Source organism: Phodopus roborovskii, unplaced genomic scaffold, assembly GCF_943737965.1.
Source record: "Phodopus roborovskii unplaced genomic scaffold, PHOROB, whole genome shotgun sequence".
Classification (NCBI taxonomy): Eukaryota; Metazoa; Chordata; class Mammalia; order Rodentia; family Cricetidae; genus Phodopus; species Phodopus roborovskii.
In genome coordinates this window covers 11339237-11362832 of record NW_026126517.1, presented here as the reverse complement: position 1 = coordinate 11362832, position 23596 = coordinate 11339237, and the positions used below count along the sequence as shown (strand labels likewise).

The following is a 23596-nucleotide window of genomic DNA, read 5'->3' as shown; positions in this document are numbered from 1 at the left end:
TACTATCTGACTGCACAAAGCTTCTGCCTTAGCACTTCTGCCTTTCTAGACAAAAGTCCGCCTGAGCTACACAGATCTAGGCCAGCGTGGACTACACAGTAAGACTCTCTCATGACATGTGAAATAGAATTGATGGCCATTGAGACAGCTAAGCAGGTAAAGGTGCTAGTTACCAAATATGATGACCTGGATTCAATCTCCAGGACCCACATGTTGTCCTCTTCTGATGCCACATGTACGCATGGGAACACATAGGTGTACACACACACACACACACACACACACACACACACACACACACACACACGAAGAATTTCTGTCTAAAATGTTTCAAAGAATACTACGTAATGTAGTTTATGGTTTAACTCTCGTCTTACTTAATTCTTATACTATTCTGTGACAAAATGGGATAGATATTTGTGTTTTTCTTTAACAAATGAGAAAACCAAGGGCCAGAGATATTAAAGAACTTATGTCAGATAATGGGAGACAACAACATAGTTCACATACTTTTTAACTTTCAACCATGGCATTTTAAAACTATGGTTCATTCATTTTTATTAAAGTATTAGTTCTGCCTACTTAATCCTTTCCAGTTGTAAAGGAACATTCAAAAAGGCTGTAACACACATTGAGTTCTTAAGTAATGCTTATTTCAAATTCTTTTACTGAAATGGTTGGGAAGAATTAATAAGACCATATGCAAACAGTTAAAAATAATTCAAATGACCTTATTTAAAATGAAGTGCAAGGCTCAGTGTTAGAGGGCCCCTGCATTTAATCACCCGCACTTGAGATGGAGAAAATTCCAGAACCAAGTGTGTTAGTCGAAAATCTAAGCATTTTAGAGGCAAAGTTAACGGAAAAGTTCAGCATAGTCTATATGGTACGTACTAGATCAGCCTGGGCTCCAGAGTAAAGCTCTCAAAATAATCAAATAAAAGTCCAGACTTCAGAAAAAAAGTTTTAAGTCACACTTCATTCTTTTCTATTTCCCAGTATAAAAGCAAGACTGTAAGGAAAGTCACAGCTGCATTCCCAAGCTACCTGCACAACTCTCCTCCTTAAAACAAACAAAAAAAAACACAAACAAAAACCTAGAGAACTCAGATGTTAAACTTACACTTTTTCTATATCTTATATCTTGATCTGCCACCTTGCATTGAGATTACTTAATGGTATATATGAATGCTGGGTAAAACCAATAGAGTCCGATAATCAAACATGTCCACTTACCAGTCTACCACTAGATGGCAGTATGACACAGAGCATGAAGAATAGGGCTTCAAAATACATAACCCACACTGTTTCTATTAATGTTGTAGGAGACTTTTTCCTCTCTAAAGACTAAAGACTAAAAATACACTTTTGTTAAGTCTGGATAAATCGTTATTTTTGTTCATGAGACACTACAATTTTGAAAAATACAATAAAAGTTGCTGGGAGCAGCATGGCAGATACCTGTAGCCCAGGAATTCTGAACTGTAGTATATATACTATGCTCAGCCAGTCAGCAAGAATTGCAGCACCAGTACAGTGACCTCCAAGGAATGGGGAACCACAGGGCTGCCTAACAAAACCAGCAATAATCTTTTATTTGCATATTTACATTTCCTTAAGCAAAATATAATACATTGGCCACCAAAGTACTATTCAAAGAAAAATACAAAACAAACAAACAACAAACAAAACCTGAATGTCGAGAGAGAGACAGAGAGAGAGAGAGAAAGAGAGAGAGAGAGAGGAGAGAGAGAACATAAAAGAGGGAGCCAATATTGGTTTGAAGATAAAAATGAACACAAAGAAAGGTCTAGAGAACTAAAAGACTGCCGCCAACTAACAATTTGAGCATCCGTGGAAAGGCTACCATAAATGCCTTTCCCGGATATTGCGATCAACAACTAACTTATCCATGGAGCCCTCATCTAATACCTGTTGGAAGCAGGAGCAAACACCCATACATAAACACTGAGTCGAACAAGAACCCAGATGCAGATGGAGAAGACAAGACCAGGCGGCAGAAACACATAGACAGCTGACCTGAACAAGGAGGAGCTAACAGCCACCAGACTGATAGCTGGGAAGCCAGCATGGGACTGACTCAGGCCCCCCTGAATATGGGTCTCAGCCAGAAGGACTGAGCAGTCTAAGGGACCTCAGACAGTGGAGCCAGGATGTATCCCTGGTGCACAAAAGGACCTTGCTAACACATCCCCCATGGAGGGATAACTGCCTTAACCTAGAGACAGGAGAGAAGCCCTAGTCCCTACTTCACATGACCTGTCAGATCTACATGACCCCAACTGGATGGCATTCCCCTACATATGGAATTGGGATGGGGGGCTGGGAGGGGAGGGTTGTTAGGGTGCATGGAGAGGGCAGAGAGGGTAAAAGGGAGGGAGGGAGGGAAGGAGAGAGGAAGGAAGGAGAGGGAACTGGGATCGACATGTAAAATAATAAATTAAATAAAAAAATGCTTTGACTCCAAAATTTAAGTTCTAGGACTAGTTACTGGGGAAAAGAATTTCTATTTTTTTTCCACAGAAAATGAAAAGCTGTGGATTCCTTCCAGACCGCCTAAAACAGAGTACCAGGTGATCCTACATTCAAAACAGCTGGACAAAGCAGCCTTACAGACTACAGCAAGGATTTCTGCATCTTCTTAGAATCCCCCATGACAGTGCCCCTTACCAGCAGGAAGTAGTTTGGAAAGAACGACACCCAAATTCCCAAATATTGTCTATAAATGTTTGTTTTCATTTAAAGGGACTTGGTTATATAAAAGGAAGGAAGGAAGGAAGGAAGGAAGGAAGGAAGGAAGGAAGGAAGGAAGGGAAAAAAAAACCTGAATGTACTTATTACAAATCCGTGTATGGGGACATTGATAGCAGATGGAACGCAAGTTGAGCATAAGTAAAACCCTAGTTAAATACCCAACAATGCACCCAGGCAATGGCTGGCTGGAAGCAAAATGATCTATTAACAATTCCTATAGCAACGTATTTCTCTCAAGAAAAGATAATGTGACATTGGTAGCATAATATTAATGGAAAATATAGAGAAAAGAGTAGTTTAAGAAAAACAATTTTTGATATACTAGTGAGTTTGTTTTCCTAAACTCTTGTGCAGAAAAAAAGATAATGAAAAATAACCTTTCTAAGCAAGAAAAAAATTTAAATAGAAAAATCTATTTAAAAACCAGTAATTTGAAACATGACAGAAGACAGGTTGATCAAGAAAACAAAACCCTGGCCTTCCGGTCAGACTTAATTTTTAGAATATTTTACACAAATCTGAAAGGCAAGACAGGCACTTTTCTTAATATAAACATAAAAACTAACCTTTTAAAAAGACAAAAAACAAATTAGACCAATCTTAAGTGTTAACTTGAAATGATAATTAGAAATTAAACCCCTTACTGAGAAACAAGCACAAAGGTTTTAACAGGAAAACTCAAGAAACCTTTAAACAACAGGTAGTTCTAACTAATACAAACTATTCCAGAGTACTTATTAAAAAGGACAAGTAAACCCCCACACACACTTAGGCAGAGAGATTAATGAAATATTAGAAAAGTGATAAAAAAATTTTAGACACATGTAACATAACAAAGTGTGTTCCAGGAATGTAAAGACATCTGAATGTGGCGCTTGCTTATACAAATAAAGCCTGTCTGACAGGCAGAGAATGGTGCTTGCCACTAGCTAACCATAGAGGTCTGGAGGGCTGTACAGACAGACAGGAAGTGAACTAGCAGGGCAGAAATAGCATATAAGCAGGGAAAAATAGGAACTCGCTCCCTTGTCTGCTGAGATGCCAAAGAGGTAAGGTGTGGCAGTGTGGCGGTGGCTTGCTCCTTCTCTCTGATCTCTCAGCATTTTCCTCTATATCTGACTCTGGGTTTTTATTACTTAGACCAATTAAGAACTCCATTCACATCTAAACAACCTATTTCTAGAACAAGAAAACTCTGTGTTTCTGGTAATTTTTAAAAACATTCATTCACACTGGATGGGAGTAGACTAAAGTAATGCAACATGGCACAACCTTCTCTGCCCTGTGCTGTTATATCCTTTTTCCCTTCACCTTGTCACCATCTTAGCTATTTAAATCAGAGCCTACAGTCACATAGTTTCTTAGCTGAAAGAAAACATTTGCCATCAAGGAATCCCCATATGAAGACAAAGAAAGCAAAATCAAGAATGAGTGACCAACCGACCTGTAGTCAGGAAAGCATAGTGCAATGAGAATATAGCACACAGCTCACCCACTCCATTACACCAGCATCAATCACTTCCCTGAATGGCACCAAAATCTGCTCAACAGAGGTCTTCCAAGATGCTGAGATAATCTACCTAGGTCACTGCTAGACACGGGCACTCACCCCATTTCTGCAACACAATGCTTATGTGCTGCCAACTCATACATATATCATTCATATATATGATTGAGAATCATTTACAAAGTAAGTAGTAATCAAGAGAGTGCCCTTAGGGTAACTGGTGCACAGCCCAGCTTCAGATGCTGGCTCTATTGCCAGTGTAAGCCCTGGTAGGTATAATTTGGGCACTCTCTAAACTGGGACAACAGAACGAACGTAGCTTAGAAGAGCCTTGGAAGACACTAACCAAGCTTAATATTTTCCACATGGATGATCAGTTGACCAATACATACTAGATAATCCATCTTCCTTTATGAATTAAAAAATGTTACTCTTTATTAGATAATAAAAATTTAGATACACATATATCTATTTCTAGACTATAATTTGTTGGTTTGCCTAGTCTTGTGCTAGACCATAGTTAAGACAAAAGAACAAAAAATGATACATAGTTCACCTATCCTATGAACAAAATATAAAAAGATTAACAATGCCTGTTACTGCCATAAATGTTCAGGAAAAGAATCTGACTGTCCTCAAAAAAAATTGGCATACAGTAACACCACACACCTACACCTCAACCACACACACACACACACACACACACACACACACACACACACACACACTGCCACAATGCACCCTACTCTTGTCTGTGGTTCGGCTTTCTATTGTTTCAGGCACTCATGCCTTCCAAAGTCCAAAGATATTAAATGGAAAAATATAGACATATGCAACTCAAGTGTTCAAATGCATATCATTTTAACTAGAGTGATAAACTCCATGTTGTCCTACCCATACTGGACATGATGCATCCATCATACAGCACACTCACACCATGTTGGATACAGCCACTTGGTATTCAGTAATCCTAGTTATCAGATTAACTGTCATGGTATCGCAGGGCTCATATTTAAATAACCTTTATTTTATGTACTAATGGCTCTAAAACACAAATGAAGATACGAGCAGAGCAGTTTTATTAAATATGTTGCTGCAATTACTCTATTTTATTATCAGTTATTGTTGACATCTTACTATACCTCATTTTTAAATTAAACTTTTTCATAGGAAAAAATAGTATTACAGAAATATGTGCTATTGTAGGTATCCACAAGAGAGCTTTGGATTCACCTCCCTGATCATCCTAACAAATGCCAATATTTTAAATGTGCATAATAACTCACTGAGTCCTCTCATAGTATTTTATTTAGGGAACACATTCAGATTAATAAAACACAAAATGTCTATTAACAGGAAGATAATAAATTATGGTACAGTTTTTTGTTTTTTTGGTTTTTTTGGTTTTTAAGTGGGGTGAAATATGGGGCAGCAGTTAAGAGCACTTGCTGCTCTTGCAGAGGACTTAGGTTCCCAGCACCCATGTAGTGGCACACAATATCTTCAACTCCAGTTCCAGTGTTCCAACACATATCACTTCTGTGGGCACACACACAATGCATATACATACATGCAGCCAAAAACATTCATACACATAAAACAAAAAGAAATGCATTTTAAACAACATAAAATAGCCTATGGTGGTTTGAATGAGCAGGGCTCCCCACAGGCTTAAACATTTGACTACTTCATCACCTGTTGGTGTTTAGGTAAGTTTAGGAGTTGTGGAGTTAGTATGTAACTGCCTACAGACTGATTTCAAAAGTCACTTGCCAATCTTATTTAATTCTTCCTACTTAGCCTGCATGGTTCCAAATGTGGGCTCTCAGCTCTTCCTGCTGCCATGCCCACTGTAGTAGATCCTTACTCCTCTGGAACCATGATCCTAAGTAAACACCCTCGTCTATAAGTTTTCTTGGTCATTGAATTTTATCACAACAATAGAAAGTAAATAATACACATGAAGCTGTGAAAAGAGGGAATTCCAGACTTTCAGGAATAATAAAATAGCTCCTAGATTCACACTTTCAAGTAAAAAACAAACAAACAAACAAACCATGTTTCAAGGCAGAATACATAGCAGAACCCCATATGTATTTTCAAAATGAAAATTGCTAGATTGTTAGTAGGGCTGTATCTATAAATTTTACCACAGTTTCTCAAACATTTTAAAAATTCAAATAGATACATACTAATTGAGAGAAGGGATAAAGAACAGAAGGAATTTTAACTTGCATTTGCACTTTTTATCATACATCTTACATGTGTACAAGTCAACTATTCACCATTGTGACAAAATACCTGAGGAATATAACTTAGGAGGCCACATTGGTTCATAGTTTCCTAACTTTTTAGTCTATGGTGGCTTTGTCCTTTTGCTATGATCTATGACTAAACAATGATGACCTGCCTACATGATATATCGAGGCAAAAGTGACACAAAAGTTGTGGGAGTAACCAAGCACAGTCTAACCGGCTTTAAGGCCCACTCCATGTATTGGAAACTTATCCGACATTACTCAGGTGGCCAAGAACCTGAGACCAGATAAGCCATGGGCCTAGAGGAAAAGTATTGTTCTACTAAAAGAACACAGAAATAAAATGATTCAGTATCTGGCTCAACCATTATCAGAAGAGCTTCCCCCTGGAGTAGATAGAATCTAATAGAGAGCCAACAACTACACAATGTGCAGAGTGAGAAAGCTTGGCATACTCAGACCTAAATGGGATGTTTTCATCAAACCCTTCCCCTCAGAGCTCAGGGAATATTGAGGAAGAGGAGGCAGAAAAAGTGTAAGAACCAGTGGGTATGGAAGACACCAAGAAACAGTACAACTGAACTCAAAGAGACTAAGTCAGTGACTGCACAGGGCCATGCCAGATGGGACCCCAATGCTGAGAGAAGTAGACGCAAGCCTTCATCCCTAAACCAGAAGCAATCTTCAAGTGTCTACTATTTGCAAAGTCAAAATTAGTTTTCTCCAACAGGGTCTCACTGGGTATACAAACCACACTTAGGGGCATGTTTCACGACAGCAGAAAAGGCCAATAAACATTGGGAACTAGGGAACAACAGCCAATTACAATGGCAAGATTTTAAGAGCTGAGAGGAAACATAAATGTAAGTCCAAGAGAATTTTGTTGTACAATATTAAGGATGTGTTACATTTGTTTATGCTGTAAAACATTTATTTAATGATACAAAGATGCGTTGCATTCTTTTATGTTGCATTAGATTAACTCTGTATACAACACCTGATTGGTTCAATAAAGAGCTGAATGGCCAATAGCTAGGCAAGAGAAAAGATAAGCAGGGATGGCAGGCAGAGAGAATAAATAGAAGGAGGAAAAGAGAGAAAGATCTAAGAGAGAAGAAAGACTCCAGGAGCCAGCCACCCAGCTGCACATCACAGATTAAGAAGTAAATAATAGTGTATAGGCAAGAGGTAGATGGAATAATTTAAGAAAAGCTGGATAGAAATAACCCAAACTAAGGCTGGGCATTTATAAGTAAGAAAAAGTCTCCATGTGTGATTTATTTGGGAACAGTGGGTAGCAACCCCCACCCCAAAAGAGGCCAAAGAGTAAAAAACAACCACTAACAAAATTTCTATGATCAAAGTTTAAACCAAGAAGGTAAATGACTGAAGAGTGTTCCAGAGTTGGCATGCCTTAGGAAGTAAGGCCGCAGGCCACTGACAGTGTGAATGGCCAACTGACGTAACAGAGCTGCCCAACAAAACTGGCAGCTTTTTCTAGGCACATTTTAACAAGTTGTCTTGCTTGCTCCTCAGAAAATATTTTCAATCTCATATTGGAAGTGGGTTACATATAAGAGATTCATTTTCCCAAAATATCTTCAGGATCAAGTATATTAGGGTATGTCTATTATAAAAAGCAATATACTTATAAAGTGATAGAGTATTAACTGAGACAAACTTTATTTTTAACTGTTTATGTGAAACAGAATGTAGGATTGTTTGAACGTCAGTATTATATATTTAGTTTTCCTATAAATGGCATTCAGCCAGATTATAAAACATAAAACCATATACAAAAACTAATGCACAAACAGCAAGTCAAAAATCACCAACAGTCATGCCAGGCAGCTACTACAGTTCTTTTAGTATACAACTACAACTCAGCTCATGGAAACTGATGTTTCCCTTCTAAACATGACTTAGGCTCAACTCCATCAGTAACAGAACCTGAGGGGTAGCTGGAGGACCCAGCTCCAAAGACAGAAAACAAAATCAGAAAAGAGAAAAAAAAAAAAAAAAACTGACAAAAAGCAGCTTTCTCAAGAGGAAGTCATCCACATGGATGGGATTAATGATCAAGGTGAATGGAGCTGGTTTCCTATAAATTGCCTCCATTCCCACATTCCTGAACTACCTGACACATCAACATAGTCCAGAAAAACCCTCATTCATGAGCTTTAGATATGGAGGGGGCATGGTGAGTTGGTGTCTTCCGCTCATCCTATCTCTTCTAGTTGAGAGGTAGCAGCAATGAGGGAGCACAAAAGCATAACAGGCAACTGAAACTAGTACAGCTCTTCTCAAATGAAGACGGGCTCTGTTCACCAGCAGGAAGTCTGCCTGAACTTTTCTTGTGACACAGTACTCCACACTTGAATTCTTCTGCCTCTAATGCTATTTTAGAAAAGTCAAGCCTAGCTGAGTACAATGCCTAATCTACATCTCTTCCATACACACATTATAAAGCCTTCGATCATAAACCAAAACATGGAAGTTTAGTACTATAGTGTCTTACAATCCCATATACCTCAGCAATAAAGGAAATGAAACACAAAGATATGTACCTGTTTGCTCAAGATCAGGAAGTTCCATACTTCCTAGTAGAAAGGCTAACTAAAGCCTGAATTCCATTCTATCATGCTTACCAATTTTTCATTATTATTTTAAATTGGAGTCCTTAAAGACTCCTGGCCTCTTATATAATGCTAAAAATTTAAACACTCTTCTCAACTTGGCTATAGATTTCTTAACCACTGAGTCATTTCTTCAGCCTCTTGGCTGTAGATCTGTAGACTACTATTTCTCTTCCTGATGTATTCACAGTGTTTATTACTTGCAAATGAGGACTTTCAACCTTATAAAAACAAGAACAACAACAACAACAAAAAAAAAACCAAAAAAAAAACAAAATAAAACGCATACCTACAAAGTGAGTTTACCAAGAAATAAGTTATCTTCATTGTAAAGCTATGCAAACAAGTTAGTTAAGTCACTCAAATACATAATAGTCACAAAAAGAAAAATATATTTAGTAGTAGATTCATGACTAGCTCTTCTGTAGCAAAATTATTATGAGAATAGTCCCTATTAGCTCATATGTTTCAAAGCTTGTTCTGCAGTTGGCAGAACTGTTTGGGAAGGATTAGGGGGTGTGACCTTTATTGGAGGTGGTGTGTCACTGCAGGTAGGTTTTGAAGTTTCAAAAGGCCATACCATCCCCCCTTCCCCACCCCTCCATGGCTCTAGTGCCATACCTGCCTGCCTTCATGCTTCCCACAATGACAGTCATGGTCTCAACTACCCTTTGAAACTTCAACATCCAAATTAAATGATCTCCTTCATAAGCTGTCTTTGTCATGGACTCTTCACAGCTACAGAAAAGTTACTAAGACATTATTATAGTTGAAATCTCAAAGACACAATTATTAAGCAAACAAAACACCCTTTGTTTGGTGTCTTATAGTTCACAGTCACACAGTCAAGTGTTAGAAATCCTGTTGCATTTTAAACTGTTAATTACCTGAAACAGAATATCCCGAGCTTTCATAAATCCTATAGATCAAACCCATCTAAATAATCTTTAAGATACAATTACAAAAGTAGCAAGCATACTGTGACAAATATCAATCATGCCTGGAAGAATTCCTTCTGAACAAGGTGGAGCTAGACTGGCAGGTAGAAAACTTCTCTACATAGTATGCAGAAATCAAGATCTTTCTATTTGACTATCACGAAAAACAAATAAAATAAAGAACAGCTTTTGTTGCCCTGGAAAAACATAGCTTTTTAAAATAATCACAACCTGCCCCCTTTAAGGTTTTCATTTTTCATATTAAGCTGCCAGGGGCTTACCACAAGAGTGAAGTATTTCATTTAATGCCAAGTGAGAATGCTGAGGCCAATAATAACCAAGACACTTGAGAAAGATTAAGTGGGTGCACTGCAACCTTGCAGATTTCAAAACTCACAGTGTTGTGTTAGCAAGGCTACATAGTTCCAGAAATCAAAGCTACTTTACAAACTCATGGACATATGCACAGGACACATAACTGGGGCGGGGAGGGGGGGTCCCTAACTGATACATTAGTATGGTGGTTAAAAATATATGTCAATTACACATCAAGTACTAATCAAAGTATCACAAATATTAAAATATCAAGTATTATTTATCTCATTTCAGATTTAGGAAGTAGTTCAAATATACCTGTATACTGCCAAATTCCACGTTCTCATAATGAAAATGTGCACATTCAGCCATCTTTGGAAAGTGTCCCTTTGTGAAGGGTAACCTAAAATATATAAAAGTAAATATGAAACAAGATACTTCACTACTCAAAATTAGCATAAATACCATGTATTTCAGAGCTCATGCAAGCAAAAATACTTAATAAGCACATGCATGTGAACCACAAACATTCACACAAACCTTTTCTGAAACACATGGAAGCAAATGAATACTGCATTGAGTGTGCAGATAGGAACCAAAAATGAGACATTAAGTCTCTTAGTCTTACCCCAAGTCAATGCTCACTGAAAAGCCATACGTTTGGCAAGCTAACTGTGAACTGCCAGCTTCTACAGAGAAGCAGAATTCACAACACAAAGATTTTACCTGTGAATGTTGTCACAGCCCATCAGTCCGGGAGTGGTGGACCTGGGTACAGAACGAACATTTTTATCCTTATCTTGCCTAGACTTACACTTGAAGATTACTTCCCTCTTTAGTTCTCCTTTGCTAAGGAAGAAGCTGGATTTCCTGTTACCTGGGAAAGACTCAGGTAACTCACTTAACTTTCAACTCTGGATATCTCTTTCAGGCTTCTACAAGGTAAGCCTAGGATTCCATAATTCAACCAATAAAGCTGATTTTCCTTAATAAATGAGATTTTGCATTAGAGGTAGAGAGACGAGTCTAGATTTTCCTGTTAGGCAAATGAAACTTAATAGGCAACAATATATAAGGAAAGTGGGTTGTATGAAAACCAGTTTATTGTTGAATTACAATGTGAGGCTTAACAGTATAAATTGTTACGTACATGGGAGGATAGAAGTGATACCCATTGGCAGAAATTCACTTGGAGCCACTCCTGGCTGTACTTACTTCTTCACGTGCTTAACCTTCATACTCGCTGTACTGCCACATGTCTTAAGAGTAAGATCTCCAGGGATCTCTGGGACATCTGCTCCTCTCGCCTTAAAAAAATAAAGACAAAGGAAGCTATGGTTATTCTGTTGGTATTGAGACTTCTTTTATGAAAATAAACTACAGATACGTTTTTACTATTTTTTCCTGAATCTGTATTATAGGAACATGTTTTGATTTAATAATTTTCCTTTAAATTGTGAACTTACCTGATTTTTAGCTATTCAGAATAAGCTAACAAAAATATTAAATTCAAATGCCTGAGTTTACCTTACAAGGGAAAACATACTGTAAAAAACAAGAATTTTCATGTTCTTAGCATAAAATTTTATAATGTTATTAGGATTTTCAGTACAAACTAAAATCTCTCCTAGGAGTTACTAGAATGAAATAATCTTGGTTATACTACAATTACCAACAAGAGTTAGAAATGATAATATGTACAACGGAACAGCAGGCATTTCTCAATTCAAAATTTGAAGGCAGTATGTGGTACTGCCAGTATACTCCTTGGGCCACCAGAGTGTACAGAGATCATTTTGAAATTTAGTGAAATATTCAGCTGTCTAAATAAAAGCAACTAAGATCAAGAGGTTCATAATAGACTGAAAGAAATAAAATTTAACCCAAGTATCCATCAAAAGTGAACTCATTCTTATAGCCTAGATCAGAACATTAATACTTAATGCTAAAATGGAACATGTCACCTACTTCAGCAGCATCAGAGGCACTCAAGGTGTGCTGACAGGAAAATCACAATGTTCACAATCTAGGCAGCCTGGGCTGGACTCAAGCTCACAATCCTCCTGCCTCAGCTTCCTAGCTCAAAAATCACAACTGTAACTAAATTAACTTATTAAAAACAAACAAACAAAAACAAAAAACTAGCCAATATAAAGTTAAAAATGCTTCAACTAACTGTGTGAACTTATAAGAATTGATTCTTGGTATATTACCATAAACAGAACTAATTTTTTTTTTCTCCTTAGTAATTAAGACCTGCTATTTCAAGGTCAATCTTCTTAGCTGTTCTTCGACTCTTTTCAAGGTCTTAAAAACAAGAAAGAATGCATAATATTTCTGTATTTTTCATTGTATATATGAGAGTGCATGTGTGAGGAAATACACTCTTCACTCATCAGTATAACAGTGATGTTATACTGTTTTTATCTCAGGTTTCAGTATTAATGAAAAATGTACTATCTGCGATCTTTCCCACCATTGCTGTCTATAGTCCTGTCGCCTCTTGAATCTACCTTTTGATGTTTCTGGTTATTGTGAAGTTATCTTTTTTTTGCAACTTCTTTATTCTATTATAGATGGAATATGAAAACTATAGAATCAATGAATATATTCAGTGAAGTAAAAATTCAGCCACAAAGCCAATGTCTATAAGCTAACAAAACAAACAGAAATCTTCAACCTTCTAGAAGGATGATGCAACCATTTGAACAACTTCACACAAAAGCTGGGTGAGGAATGGTTTCACTTGGCACCAGACTGTAGGCCAAGGGTTGCAGAACTCAACTCGCAGTTCTCTTGCTTTTGTAGTAACCACTGGATTGTGCCCATGTCTAGTCAGAGTGGGGTAGACACTGTGGCCACAGGACTAAAATTATGCACCAGATGGTCTTTTAAGAAAACTTTGCCAGCTTGTCAAGTAGGTGATTCCCCCATTTTCCTTTTTAAAATGTCTTTTAGTATTATAAGGTATTTTAGCATGGGATGTTGACAACTGGTAAAATAATACCCGAGATGATAAAATAACTTTCTAAATAAGGGAAAATTAATACTAGGACCAATAATACAAGCAATTTATCAAATTGTTCAGTGGGTCCAAATGGCAACTGGGAAGTGGTGGATAACCGGCGATGGTTCCAATAAGAATGGCCCCCATAGGCTCATATATTTTTAGGCTTTAGGCTTTAGGCAGTGAAACACTTTGATAGTATCAGAAGGATTAGGAGATGTGCCCTTGTTGAAGGAAGTGTGTTACAGTGGCCTAATTAAAAAAATAAATAAATAAAATAAAAATAAGGGCAGGTTTCTGTTTCCCAGGAATCTCCTTTAATCTGCTTTATCTTAAACCAGGGCATCTAGTTCCTGGTCAATCTGAACGGTCTGGATCAGCTGGGATCAAAGACCCCAACATGCTAACTGTCATATAAAATCTTCAGCTTTTCTGCCTTCTGCTCTTCTCTCTGCCTCCAAGAGATAGCCTTGGGAAATTTTAACACCCAATAAACCTTTCTTCCTACCCATGCAATGGTCTGGTCTTACTGTGCCCTTGCTTACTTTTGGTGCTGAAACCCAGGAAAACTTTGTTTACCCAGTAACAATAATGTTTTCCTGATCAACCTCCTTCTGTTTAGGCAATGTCACCAGTAAGTGTGTGGGGGGAGGGGGCGCAATACTTTACACATAACAACTAATAGTTATGATTTAAGAAGAAAAGGCCATCTTAAAACATATAACAAAAGGATTAAGACAAGGCTTCAATGAGGACATAACTAAAGATAAGATCTAACAGCCATTAAGAATAGGAAGCAGTGCTAAATACAAATAATAGCCACAGGAACAGAAAGAATCAGGTGGGGTTCTAACATATACACAAAAGAATGCAAATACAAAAAGTACATTCGTGTTACAAGGACTCCATGTACAAGAGGAATAAATACTTCTGGTAGAAAAAGAAGCGTCCAAGAGGTTTCTGGATTTTATATAACACTCTATATTCAAATCTTGATCTTGTTCATACATGAAGTAATTTCATCAATATATACACATAAGACTTGTGGGGGGGGGGACGGGGAGTGCACACCTTTAATCCCAGTATGAAGGACACAGAGGCAGGTGGATCTCTGTGAGTTCAAGGCCAGCATAGCCTAAAGAACAAGTTCTAGGACAGCTAGGCCTACACAAAGAAATTCTGTCTCAAAAACCAAAATAAACAAAACAAAACAAAGATTATTACTTCTCCATATGTAAATTAGGCTTCCATTAAAGTAAATGGTGAGAGACCAGACAACAGAATAATAGAAAATTGTAGGCCAGTCACAAAACAGCAAAACAAATTCATTGTATTAATAAAATACATCATAACTAAATTGACTTTGCTCCAGAAGTACAAGCATGATATATCTTTAAATCTATGAGTTGTCTTTCATTCTCAATTATAATTAAAATGAGTAGGAAAAACATTAGCGTACAGACTTGATATACACAATTTATCAGATAAAACTCAACATGTTTTCACAATGAGTGTGTCTAGCAGTGATTATGGCTGAGGCTTGTAGACCAAAGACACTCATCTCTGCCCTCTCACATCTTACCAAGACAGGACTGGTTTTCTTTCTCCATTTTTATCTTACGTTGGCAAAAGTACAAACTGTTCATACAAGGGAGTAATCATGACTATAAAGCAATCAGGAAGATTCTAATCTGCTGTGAAGCAGTCTTCACCAGGCTACCTTAAAAACAGTAAATACAAAATATGCACGTGTGTTTTGCTTAGAAAACAGAAGAGTAAGCAAAAACTAATTTGAGTATTTACCAATGGGAAAGACAGAAAAGGGGGAAAAGACAAATTGTTCCTATTTTGAGATTTGAGGCCATAGGGATGACTTAAATATCAGTAAAAATAAATTAAAATGGGAAAGAGCAGCACTCTCCAAAAATAAAGAACGAAATAAAACAGATGATCCTAATTATACATTAGTGGCTAAGCCCAGAGAGGGATTACTTCAAGTGGCAATAAAGCAAAACAATATATCCCTACAAGGATATTTCCTACAAGTGAAACAAACTGTTTTCCATAAAATTGGCATTCTTATCTTGAAACTTTTAAAGGTAGAAGAAGATGGACTGCTACAGTGGCTCAGCAGGTGCAAGTCCTGACCACCTGAGCACACTCCCTAAAACCCAAGGTGGGAGGAGACAGCTCCTAAAAATTGTCCTCAAACCTCTATATGCATGCCATGGCACACACATGCTTGTTCTCACATACATATCACACACAAGCATACACAAAGTAACAATAAAGTAAAATTTTGAAGTAAAATAAAAATGGGAGATTAGAGCAAACAAGCAATTAATATCACTAAAAATCTAAGGACTTTGGTAAAAGAAATAGTAACTACTATAAAACAGGAATCTGCATAGAAATCTGTAGTCATTTCTGCTGTGTGTGTGACAATGATGTGTCTATGTTAACACACAGCTCTGATGACAGGACTGACAAATGCTGAAGTCATGGCAAGGCTGTCCTAGAACTAAAGTCTTCTATGAATTATTGTTGACGTGGTTTTGAAACGAGTTCTATAAGAACACAGCTGAACTGAGAACTGATTGAACACTAAATGTAAAGTAAATGTCAATCACTGCACGAAAAGTGTGTAACAGGAAGCAGGTAGCTGTTGTCACTGGGCCTTCATTCCTTTCTGAACACTTTAGGAAAGAGCTACAAAAACATATGCCATGTTTATCAAATGTATAGACAGAGGACAACTGAAAGGGAAACTGACACTAAATACCAAAGGTGAACAATTTCAGTGAGCTACAAAGACAAACTGAAATGAATGCCAAGTTCATTGAGAATCATATTTAAAGCCCTCAATTCCTGTTAAAAGTTCCATTGTGTAAGGATGGGGTTGGGAGCATGCCTCATTTGGCAAGAACTCATGCAACAAAAACTGAGGTAAAAAAATCTAACAGATATAAGCCAAAAGGATTTCCTTCCTGTCAAAGTCAGCAGTCTGTAGAAATACACATTTACAACCAGGCAAGCATTTGCTGTTCTACAGTCTGAACCAATCAAGCAATAAGGAACAATTGACCTATCCTACTGAAACATACTTTGATTTTGAAAACATGAAAAAAAATAGGGAGACATGCTTTGTTCTATCAGTATTTACTGCCCTAAAATTACTCTACCTTTATCCCACTGGTGCAGATAATAGAAGGGTCTTTCAAGTAACTGACTTTGGTGACCACATATACAAATAAAGTGGTTGGCAGTGTTGCCTGGTTAATTGCAACTTCATTCAGCAATAATGCAAGGTATTGCATTCTGAAACAGACACAAAAGCCAACTACTTCTACAGTCTCTACCCCAGCACAACCTGAAGCCCTCTACATTATCTCTGGGTGTGAATCTTTTTCAAAATGCAGTAAATGTTGATGTTTATCAGGACACTAACAAGGCTTACAGACTTTAAAATTTTTATTCTTCGAAATTTTATACATGAATACAATGGGGATTTGACCATATCTAACCCCCCTGGTCCCTCCAAAATTTTGAACAAAGACAAAGGAGAAAAATGCAGTACATGGAAAGTACTTAATGTATTACTGACCCAGCTGGTTCACTGAGGCCAAGAAAGAACAGCAGTCTGCAGTGTTAGCCACAATACTTTAATTAAATTGGCAAGTAATTTGGGGATCTCCATATCCATTAGTCAGCAATTCTCTATTTTAAGAATAAAAATAAAAAGAAACACTCAGCATAAAATTATTCACTAAAGTAAAATAATATGAAATAATTTTAGAGCCCTATTAACAAAAGAACTATATTCTACTTTATGGGATATTATGAAATCATTAAATATGTTTAGTACTCTTTTTAAAAATCTTTTTATTATTCAAAATTCACTTTTATTGCCTTTAATTATGTGTATGTATATGTGTGTCTATATGGGGGTATGTGCAGGTAACTATAGCACCCTAGGAGGCCAGAAGCCTAGGACCCCCTGAAACTGGAATTACAAATAGTTGTGAGCCACCGTATGGTCCTGGGAATGAATTTTGGGTCCTCTGGAAGAGCACTGCTGAGCCATCTGTCTGGCCCCACAGTACTGTTTTTGTGTTAACAATAGCAACATACAGAATACATAAATTACCCCAAGAAATTGGTTTCATGAATATTGACAAATTTAAAAATTTTGCACTATCTCTATTTTCATCAACTATTATTAACACATATGGCAAATATATTATGATGCATAAAAGCTGAAGAAAACATCTAACACTGCTGTAGGTAAAATTCTAAAACAAGCCCTCTGCCTATTTCTCCATTACTTCATCTAACTGGGTTGTTCAGTGATGTGACTGTAGATGAAATTAAAGGCTCAGGTCAGTTAGTCTTAAAACATCAGATTCATCTGGGACAGCAATCCCAAAGTAGATTTTCTCAAACTAGTAACAGAAAAAGAAAGTCAAAGAAGACTACAGCTCACTTTGAAAGCCGAAAGGGACATATGAGAATAATTCACATCACTTAAAAGAACAGGGATAGGTTCTTCTCTGACAGCCAGGAAGGAAACATGGACCTCAGACTTGGGACCACAGGGAGCTCAGCCCAGTGGGTGCCATTTTCTGTGTTACGAGATGCAAAGCAGAAAACATTCCACCTGCCCTACTCACAGAATGAGAAATAATAAATGACTACTCTTTTCAGCCCCTAAGCTTGTGATAAAACCATCTGAAAATAAGTTAGAAAATATGGTCACGTGTTGCCATTTTCTATCTTTACTCTCTTAAGATTCAGTTCATTGCATCATCTTTATTTCTTGCATTTAAATTTAACACTTGAAGGAGAGCACAGCAACGTTTAAACTGTCATAAATATTATTTCTAGATAGTGATTTGTTTTAATTTCTGCCTAAAATAGAGTGATAAAGGAGAAAATTGTTTACATCTTGAATTGTTGAAAAACAGTAAACAAAATTATGAGTTGTTTCTGTGTGACAGAACTGCACCTATATAACCAACCATAGGAATTGTGCTGTCTAATTTTGTGTCAACTTGAACAAGCTATAGTCATCAGAGGGAAAGAACCCTAATTGAGACAATGCCTCTCCATAAGACCAGGTTGTAGGCAAGCCATACAGCATTTTCCTATTTAATGATGGATGGGGAGGGCCCAGCCCACTGTGGATGGTGCCATGCCTGGGCTGGTGATCCTGGGTTCTATAAGAAAGCAGGCTAAGCAAAGCAATAAGCTGCATTTTCCATGGCCTCTACATCAGCTCCTGGCTCCAGGTTCCTGCCCTGCTTGAGTTCCTGTCCTGACTTCCTTTGGTGACGAACTGCTACAGGGAAGTGAGTGAAAAAGAACCTCTCCTCCACAACTTACTTTTCATCATGGTGTTTGATCACAGCAATAGTAACCCTAACTAAGACAGGGGCACATGCCTACTGTGTTCCCAGGATTTAGGAAGCTGAGACAGAAGAATCATGAGATAAAGTGCAGACTGGGCTACATAGCAAGAACCAACCTGCAGTGGTTTGAACAATCCCATACACATGGGCATTAAAACATGTGGGCCCAAATTAGTGGAGCTAGGGAGATTTTAGAGCCTTTAGAGGGCAGGGCACTGCTTAAGGAAATAGGTCACTTGGGGCAGGCTTGTCCCACCTCCATTTCACACTCTCAAGTTTCCCATGTGATGGGAAACAGCTTCCTGTTCTAGCTGCCTTCCTTGTCATTATGGACTCAGTCTCCAGAACATAGAGAAAACCAACTCGTTCTTCCGAAAGATGCTTTTGGTTATGGTGCTCTATCACAACAAGGTAACTAATTCACTGTTGCCAAAGGAAAAAAAAATCCCCCCCCAAAATCACGCAAAGTATTATGTGTATTTACATAATCAACTACATGAATGAGATTATAATATAAAATTTATGCTATCAAGAAAAGACAACAGTGCCGGGCTTTAATGGCACATGCCTTAATCCCAGGCAGAGGAAGGCAGATCTCTGTGAGTTCGAGGCCAGCTTAGGCTACAGAGCTAGTTCCAGGACAGGCTCCAAAGCCACAGAGAAACCCTGTCTCCAAATAAAGAGAGAGAGAGAGAGAGAAAAAAAAGAGAGAGAGAGAGAGAGAAAATAAAACAAGAGGAACACATGTAAGGTATCTCTAAAAATGAAAAGTGGTGTGTTTACAGATGTCTTTGGAAATATTGTCCCATTTCTGACAAAGAAACGAGTTAATAAGGAAAAAAAAAATCTAATAATCATTCCAATACCTTAGAAAAATAAACATATTAAACCTAGAGTATATTATGGTAAGTGACACCATCATTAAAATGATGGCCCCTTAAAGCATTAATCTGTCACAAGAAGATTAACAATACCTTTCTGAACATTTCCAAAAGAACTTGGACAAATATACATAATTTAAAAAACAAAACAACAGTAACAATTTTTTTCACTTATTCTAGAAACTTCACAATTTTATATTCTCCAGGAAAATTATCCCCATGCAGTCTGAAGGAAATAAACAAACATTTTAAAGCCTGAATATCATGAGTTCATGTGAAAATCTCCCCTCAAAAAAGTCACAATTAAGTAAAAAATACACACACTGTCTCTAAATGTTGTCTATAGTTCTCTCCGAAAGGTCCGTTTAGCATTATTGGGCTGCATCACATTTAATAATGGCTAACATATTTACTAAAAAGACAAATTCATTAACATGAAAATCTAGCCAGACAGTGCTGCACACCTTTAATCCCAGCATGCAGGAGGCAGAGGAAGAGGATCTCTGATTTGAGGTCAGCCTGGTGTAGGTAAGAATTCCAGGATACGGAGACTGTCAGAAAGACTTGGAGGGAGGGAGGGAGGATTTAAGCTCTGTAAAATAAATAATGGCAACAAGTGTATCTATTTTCTAATGTCTGGACACCACAGAAATAGGAATGAAAGAAGGCTGCAGGCAGATTTAAGTCCCTACACAATTTATAAACCATACAAACAGCCTTAAGTAAAATATATTGCTGCTTCAGTTCAATTATCTACTTCTAAAAACAAAAGGATGAGAAGACAAGAGCAAAACAGTAACCATGATGCCTGTGAACGAGGTTGAAACCAGCTATTCTGCAGCAGAAGAGTTGCCTGAAGGTTCACTTCCACTAGAAACATCTCAGAGAATCAATTAATAGCAGGAGAAATTATTCAAAGGCAACATTTAAAATAATTTGAGAAAATTATTAGCAAGCACCATTAGGATAATTATCACAACTCCTCCGCTAGACAACAGCTGGTTAATCAACCTAAATTAGCACATTTACATATTAGCAAATGTATGCTTTTCTATAACTGAGCTTCATCTTCTCCATCTCCTTTTACATCATTCCACTACCCTAGTTGTTTTACATAATTCTGCTTCTTAAGATTATACTTGTTCCAAAAAAATACATATACTCTTTGTTTTTCCAGACAGGGTTTCACTGTATTGCTTGGGAGGCTGTCCTTCAACTAGCTCTGTAGACCAGGCTGGACTCGAACTCACAGAGATCTGCCTGCCTCTGCCTCCCGAGTGCTGGAACTAAAGGCATACTCCAGCAGCACCTGAATACATACAATCTTATCACATGTTTTACAGAAGGTTCTAGGAAAATCTAATAACAGTATACTGTTACCTTTACAAGTACTTTATCTGGGTGGGTATGTGTATGTACAACTATGCAGGGCAATTATTACGCTCTCACCTGTTTAAGCATGTGTATGGAGGCCAAATGAGGTAACATCTGGAACTGCTCTCCACTTTGTTTTTCTTGAGACAGGGTCTCTCACTGAACCTGGAGAACACTGTTTCTGCTAGACAGACTTGGCATCATAACTCCAAGTTTACCTGTTCTGCCGATCTTTATCCCATGTTAGTGCAGGAGTTACAGGCAGCACATCGGGCATTAAAGTGAATGAATCCTGGATATCTGACCTCAGGTCTGCATGCTTGAGTGGGAAGCAATTTACCCACTCAGCCATCTTCCCATCCTAAGATACTTTGTTAAGGCAATTTGTCTTAAAGTACATATTACACATTAGATCCTCACACTCACATACACACACTCACACATTCACTCACACTCACACATTCACTCACTCACGTATGCATGCACGCACACTCCAAAATTACCTCTTCATCAAAATTACTCTAAAGGAATAATCCACCTCTTTTATCCAAGTTTGCTCTGCTAGGAAAGGTAAGTGATACAGTGGGAAATGGCCCAAGTACTAAGAGCTGCTTGTGATAGCCTGAAAAAAAGTACCAGTAAGTCTCTTTTTTGTTTAAAAAGAAGGGGGTTGCTGAAAATAATGAAGAAAATTCTTATTAATGCCTGTTCTAGTTCAGTGTCTGTTGTGGGGGGGGGGGAGAAAAAATACTAGGGAAGGAAAGGGTTTATTTCTTGTTGCAGGTTACAATTTATCACCAAGGGAAGCCAAACCTGGAGGAATGTGGCTTGCTGGCTTGTTTCCTCTGGCTTGTCCTTTCTGATACTGCCTAGGCACACCTGCCTACGTATAGCACCACCCACAGTGAGCTGGGTCCTCATGTCTCAATGAGCAAGTAAGTAAATGGCCCACAGATACACCCAAAGGCCATCTGATCAAGACAACTCATCAACTGAAGTTTCCTCTTCCAGAGCAATTCCCCATAGACTCTAGTTTGTGTCAAGCTGCCAAAAACTAACCTGTATAATGTTTAAAAAGATAAAGAAGAAAGTTCAGTGTTTTAAGGAAAAGGGCCATCTTGTCTGTATAAAGAATGGCAGTTCCATTTACTGAACAAGTATTTCCTGAAAACTAACTATGCCTGGCACAGAAAAGAAAGCAGTAACTAGCCATAATTAAAGGCTCTACTCACATGGCTCACATTGTGATGGGGAAGAAAATAATTCCGTACATTTTCAGTGTTTGTAAATAGTAAATAGAGAATTAGAGCAGACTAAGAAACAGAGGGGAGCCAGGCAGTGGTGGTGCACACCTTTAATTATAGCACTGGGGAAGCAGAGACAGGCAGATCTCCATGAGTTCAAGGCCAGACTAGTCTACAGAGCTGGTTCCAGGATAGCTGATAGCTAGGGCTACACAAAGAAACCCTGTCTCCAAAAACCAAAACACACACACACGCATGCACACACACGCACACGCACATGCGCACACACACACACACACACACAGAGGGGAGTGCAGGGTTACTGTTTTTTTGTTTGTTTTTTAGCTAAGATGGTAACATTTAAATGTTAAAAATGCAAAAGCAAGTCTTGCAATGATCTGAGAAAGAGCATGTTTTAAGCTCACACAGGTAGAACACACACTTGTCATCTCATAACTCAATTTTGGTATTTCTAATACTAAACATAAAAATAATCAATATCCTAATGTGATGGCACCAACCGATGGAGGAAAAAGTGTGATGGTGCAGGTAGTTTTAGTCCAAGGTGTGAGCTAATGCTCAGCCACTTGAGAATTGTGTAAGAGCCAAAGTGAATCAAGTAGTTAAGGACTTTAAATTATCTGATTCATAACAATACAAGGTTTTGGACACGGATGATAAAGTAATTGTTAACATAAACCACAAAGCTGGAAAAGGGGAGGTTCTTGCAAGGAGTCCGGGAGATGAGATATAAGAAAAGTCTGTTGTTTGTGATGTTCAAAAGATTTTAAGTGGGGAACGAATACTCTTAGGAGTAAAAGACAGGGACAGGTCAGGTGCACGGTAATGACAGTGAAGAACTAGGAGGTTACAAACGTAGAGGAAAGCATGGGGCTGTGGGTGCCAACATGTATGGTGGGATGGAAGCATTCCTGAAAGGTGTAACCATTATGAAAAGCTGAGTAAGCATGGGGGTGGAGTGCCGTGACCTTAAGTGATGGAGGGGACGGAGCTCATGCATTCAGGGGTGGCAATACCAAACGCTGCCCGTTTTCCTTAAGTTTAATACTGTGATATTCTGGAAAATTATATTTTATCTTGTTTTCAGGGATGTGGCTATTAACAGTATAAATAATTATTATATACTGGCCATTTATTTTGTTATCAATATTTTTTTGCTCCAACATGAACTGACCTGCTTTTTAAGCCCAGTGCTGAACACATACCAATTTTAATGACTGAAAAGTAAACTG

The 23596-nt window shown here is 37.8% G+C and overlaps 1 protein-coding gene across 3 annotated transcripts in view; it reads right to left on the bottom strand.

Moving 5' to 3' along the window:
• Arhgap32 (Rho GTPase activating protein 32) overlaps positions 1-23596 on the bottom strand; it is a 230322-nt gene that overhangs the window by 103196 nt on the left and 103530 nt on the right. For 2 of the 3 annotated variants that reach the window (XM_051197026.1, XM_051197028.1), the window contains exons 3-5: positions 11645-11736; positions 11156-11197; positions 10748-10832 (exon numbers count right to left, since the gene is read on the bottom strand). In XM_051197026.1, the coding sequence (XP_051052983.1) occupies positions 10748-10832; positions 11156-11197; positions 11645-11736 (219 nt within the window). The remainder of the gene's footprint in view (positions 1-10747; positions 10833-11155; positions 11198-11644; positions 11737-23596) is intronic. The other variant, XM_051197027.1, reaches the window with a different exon arrangement.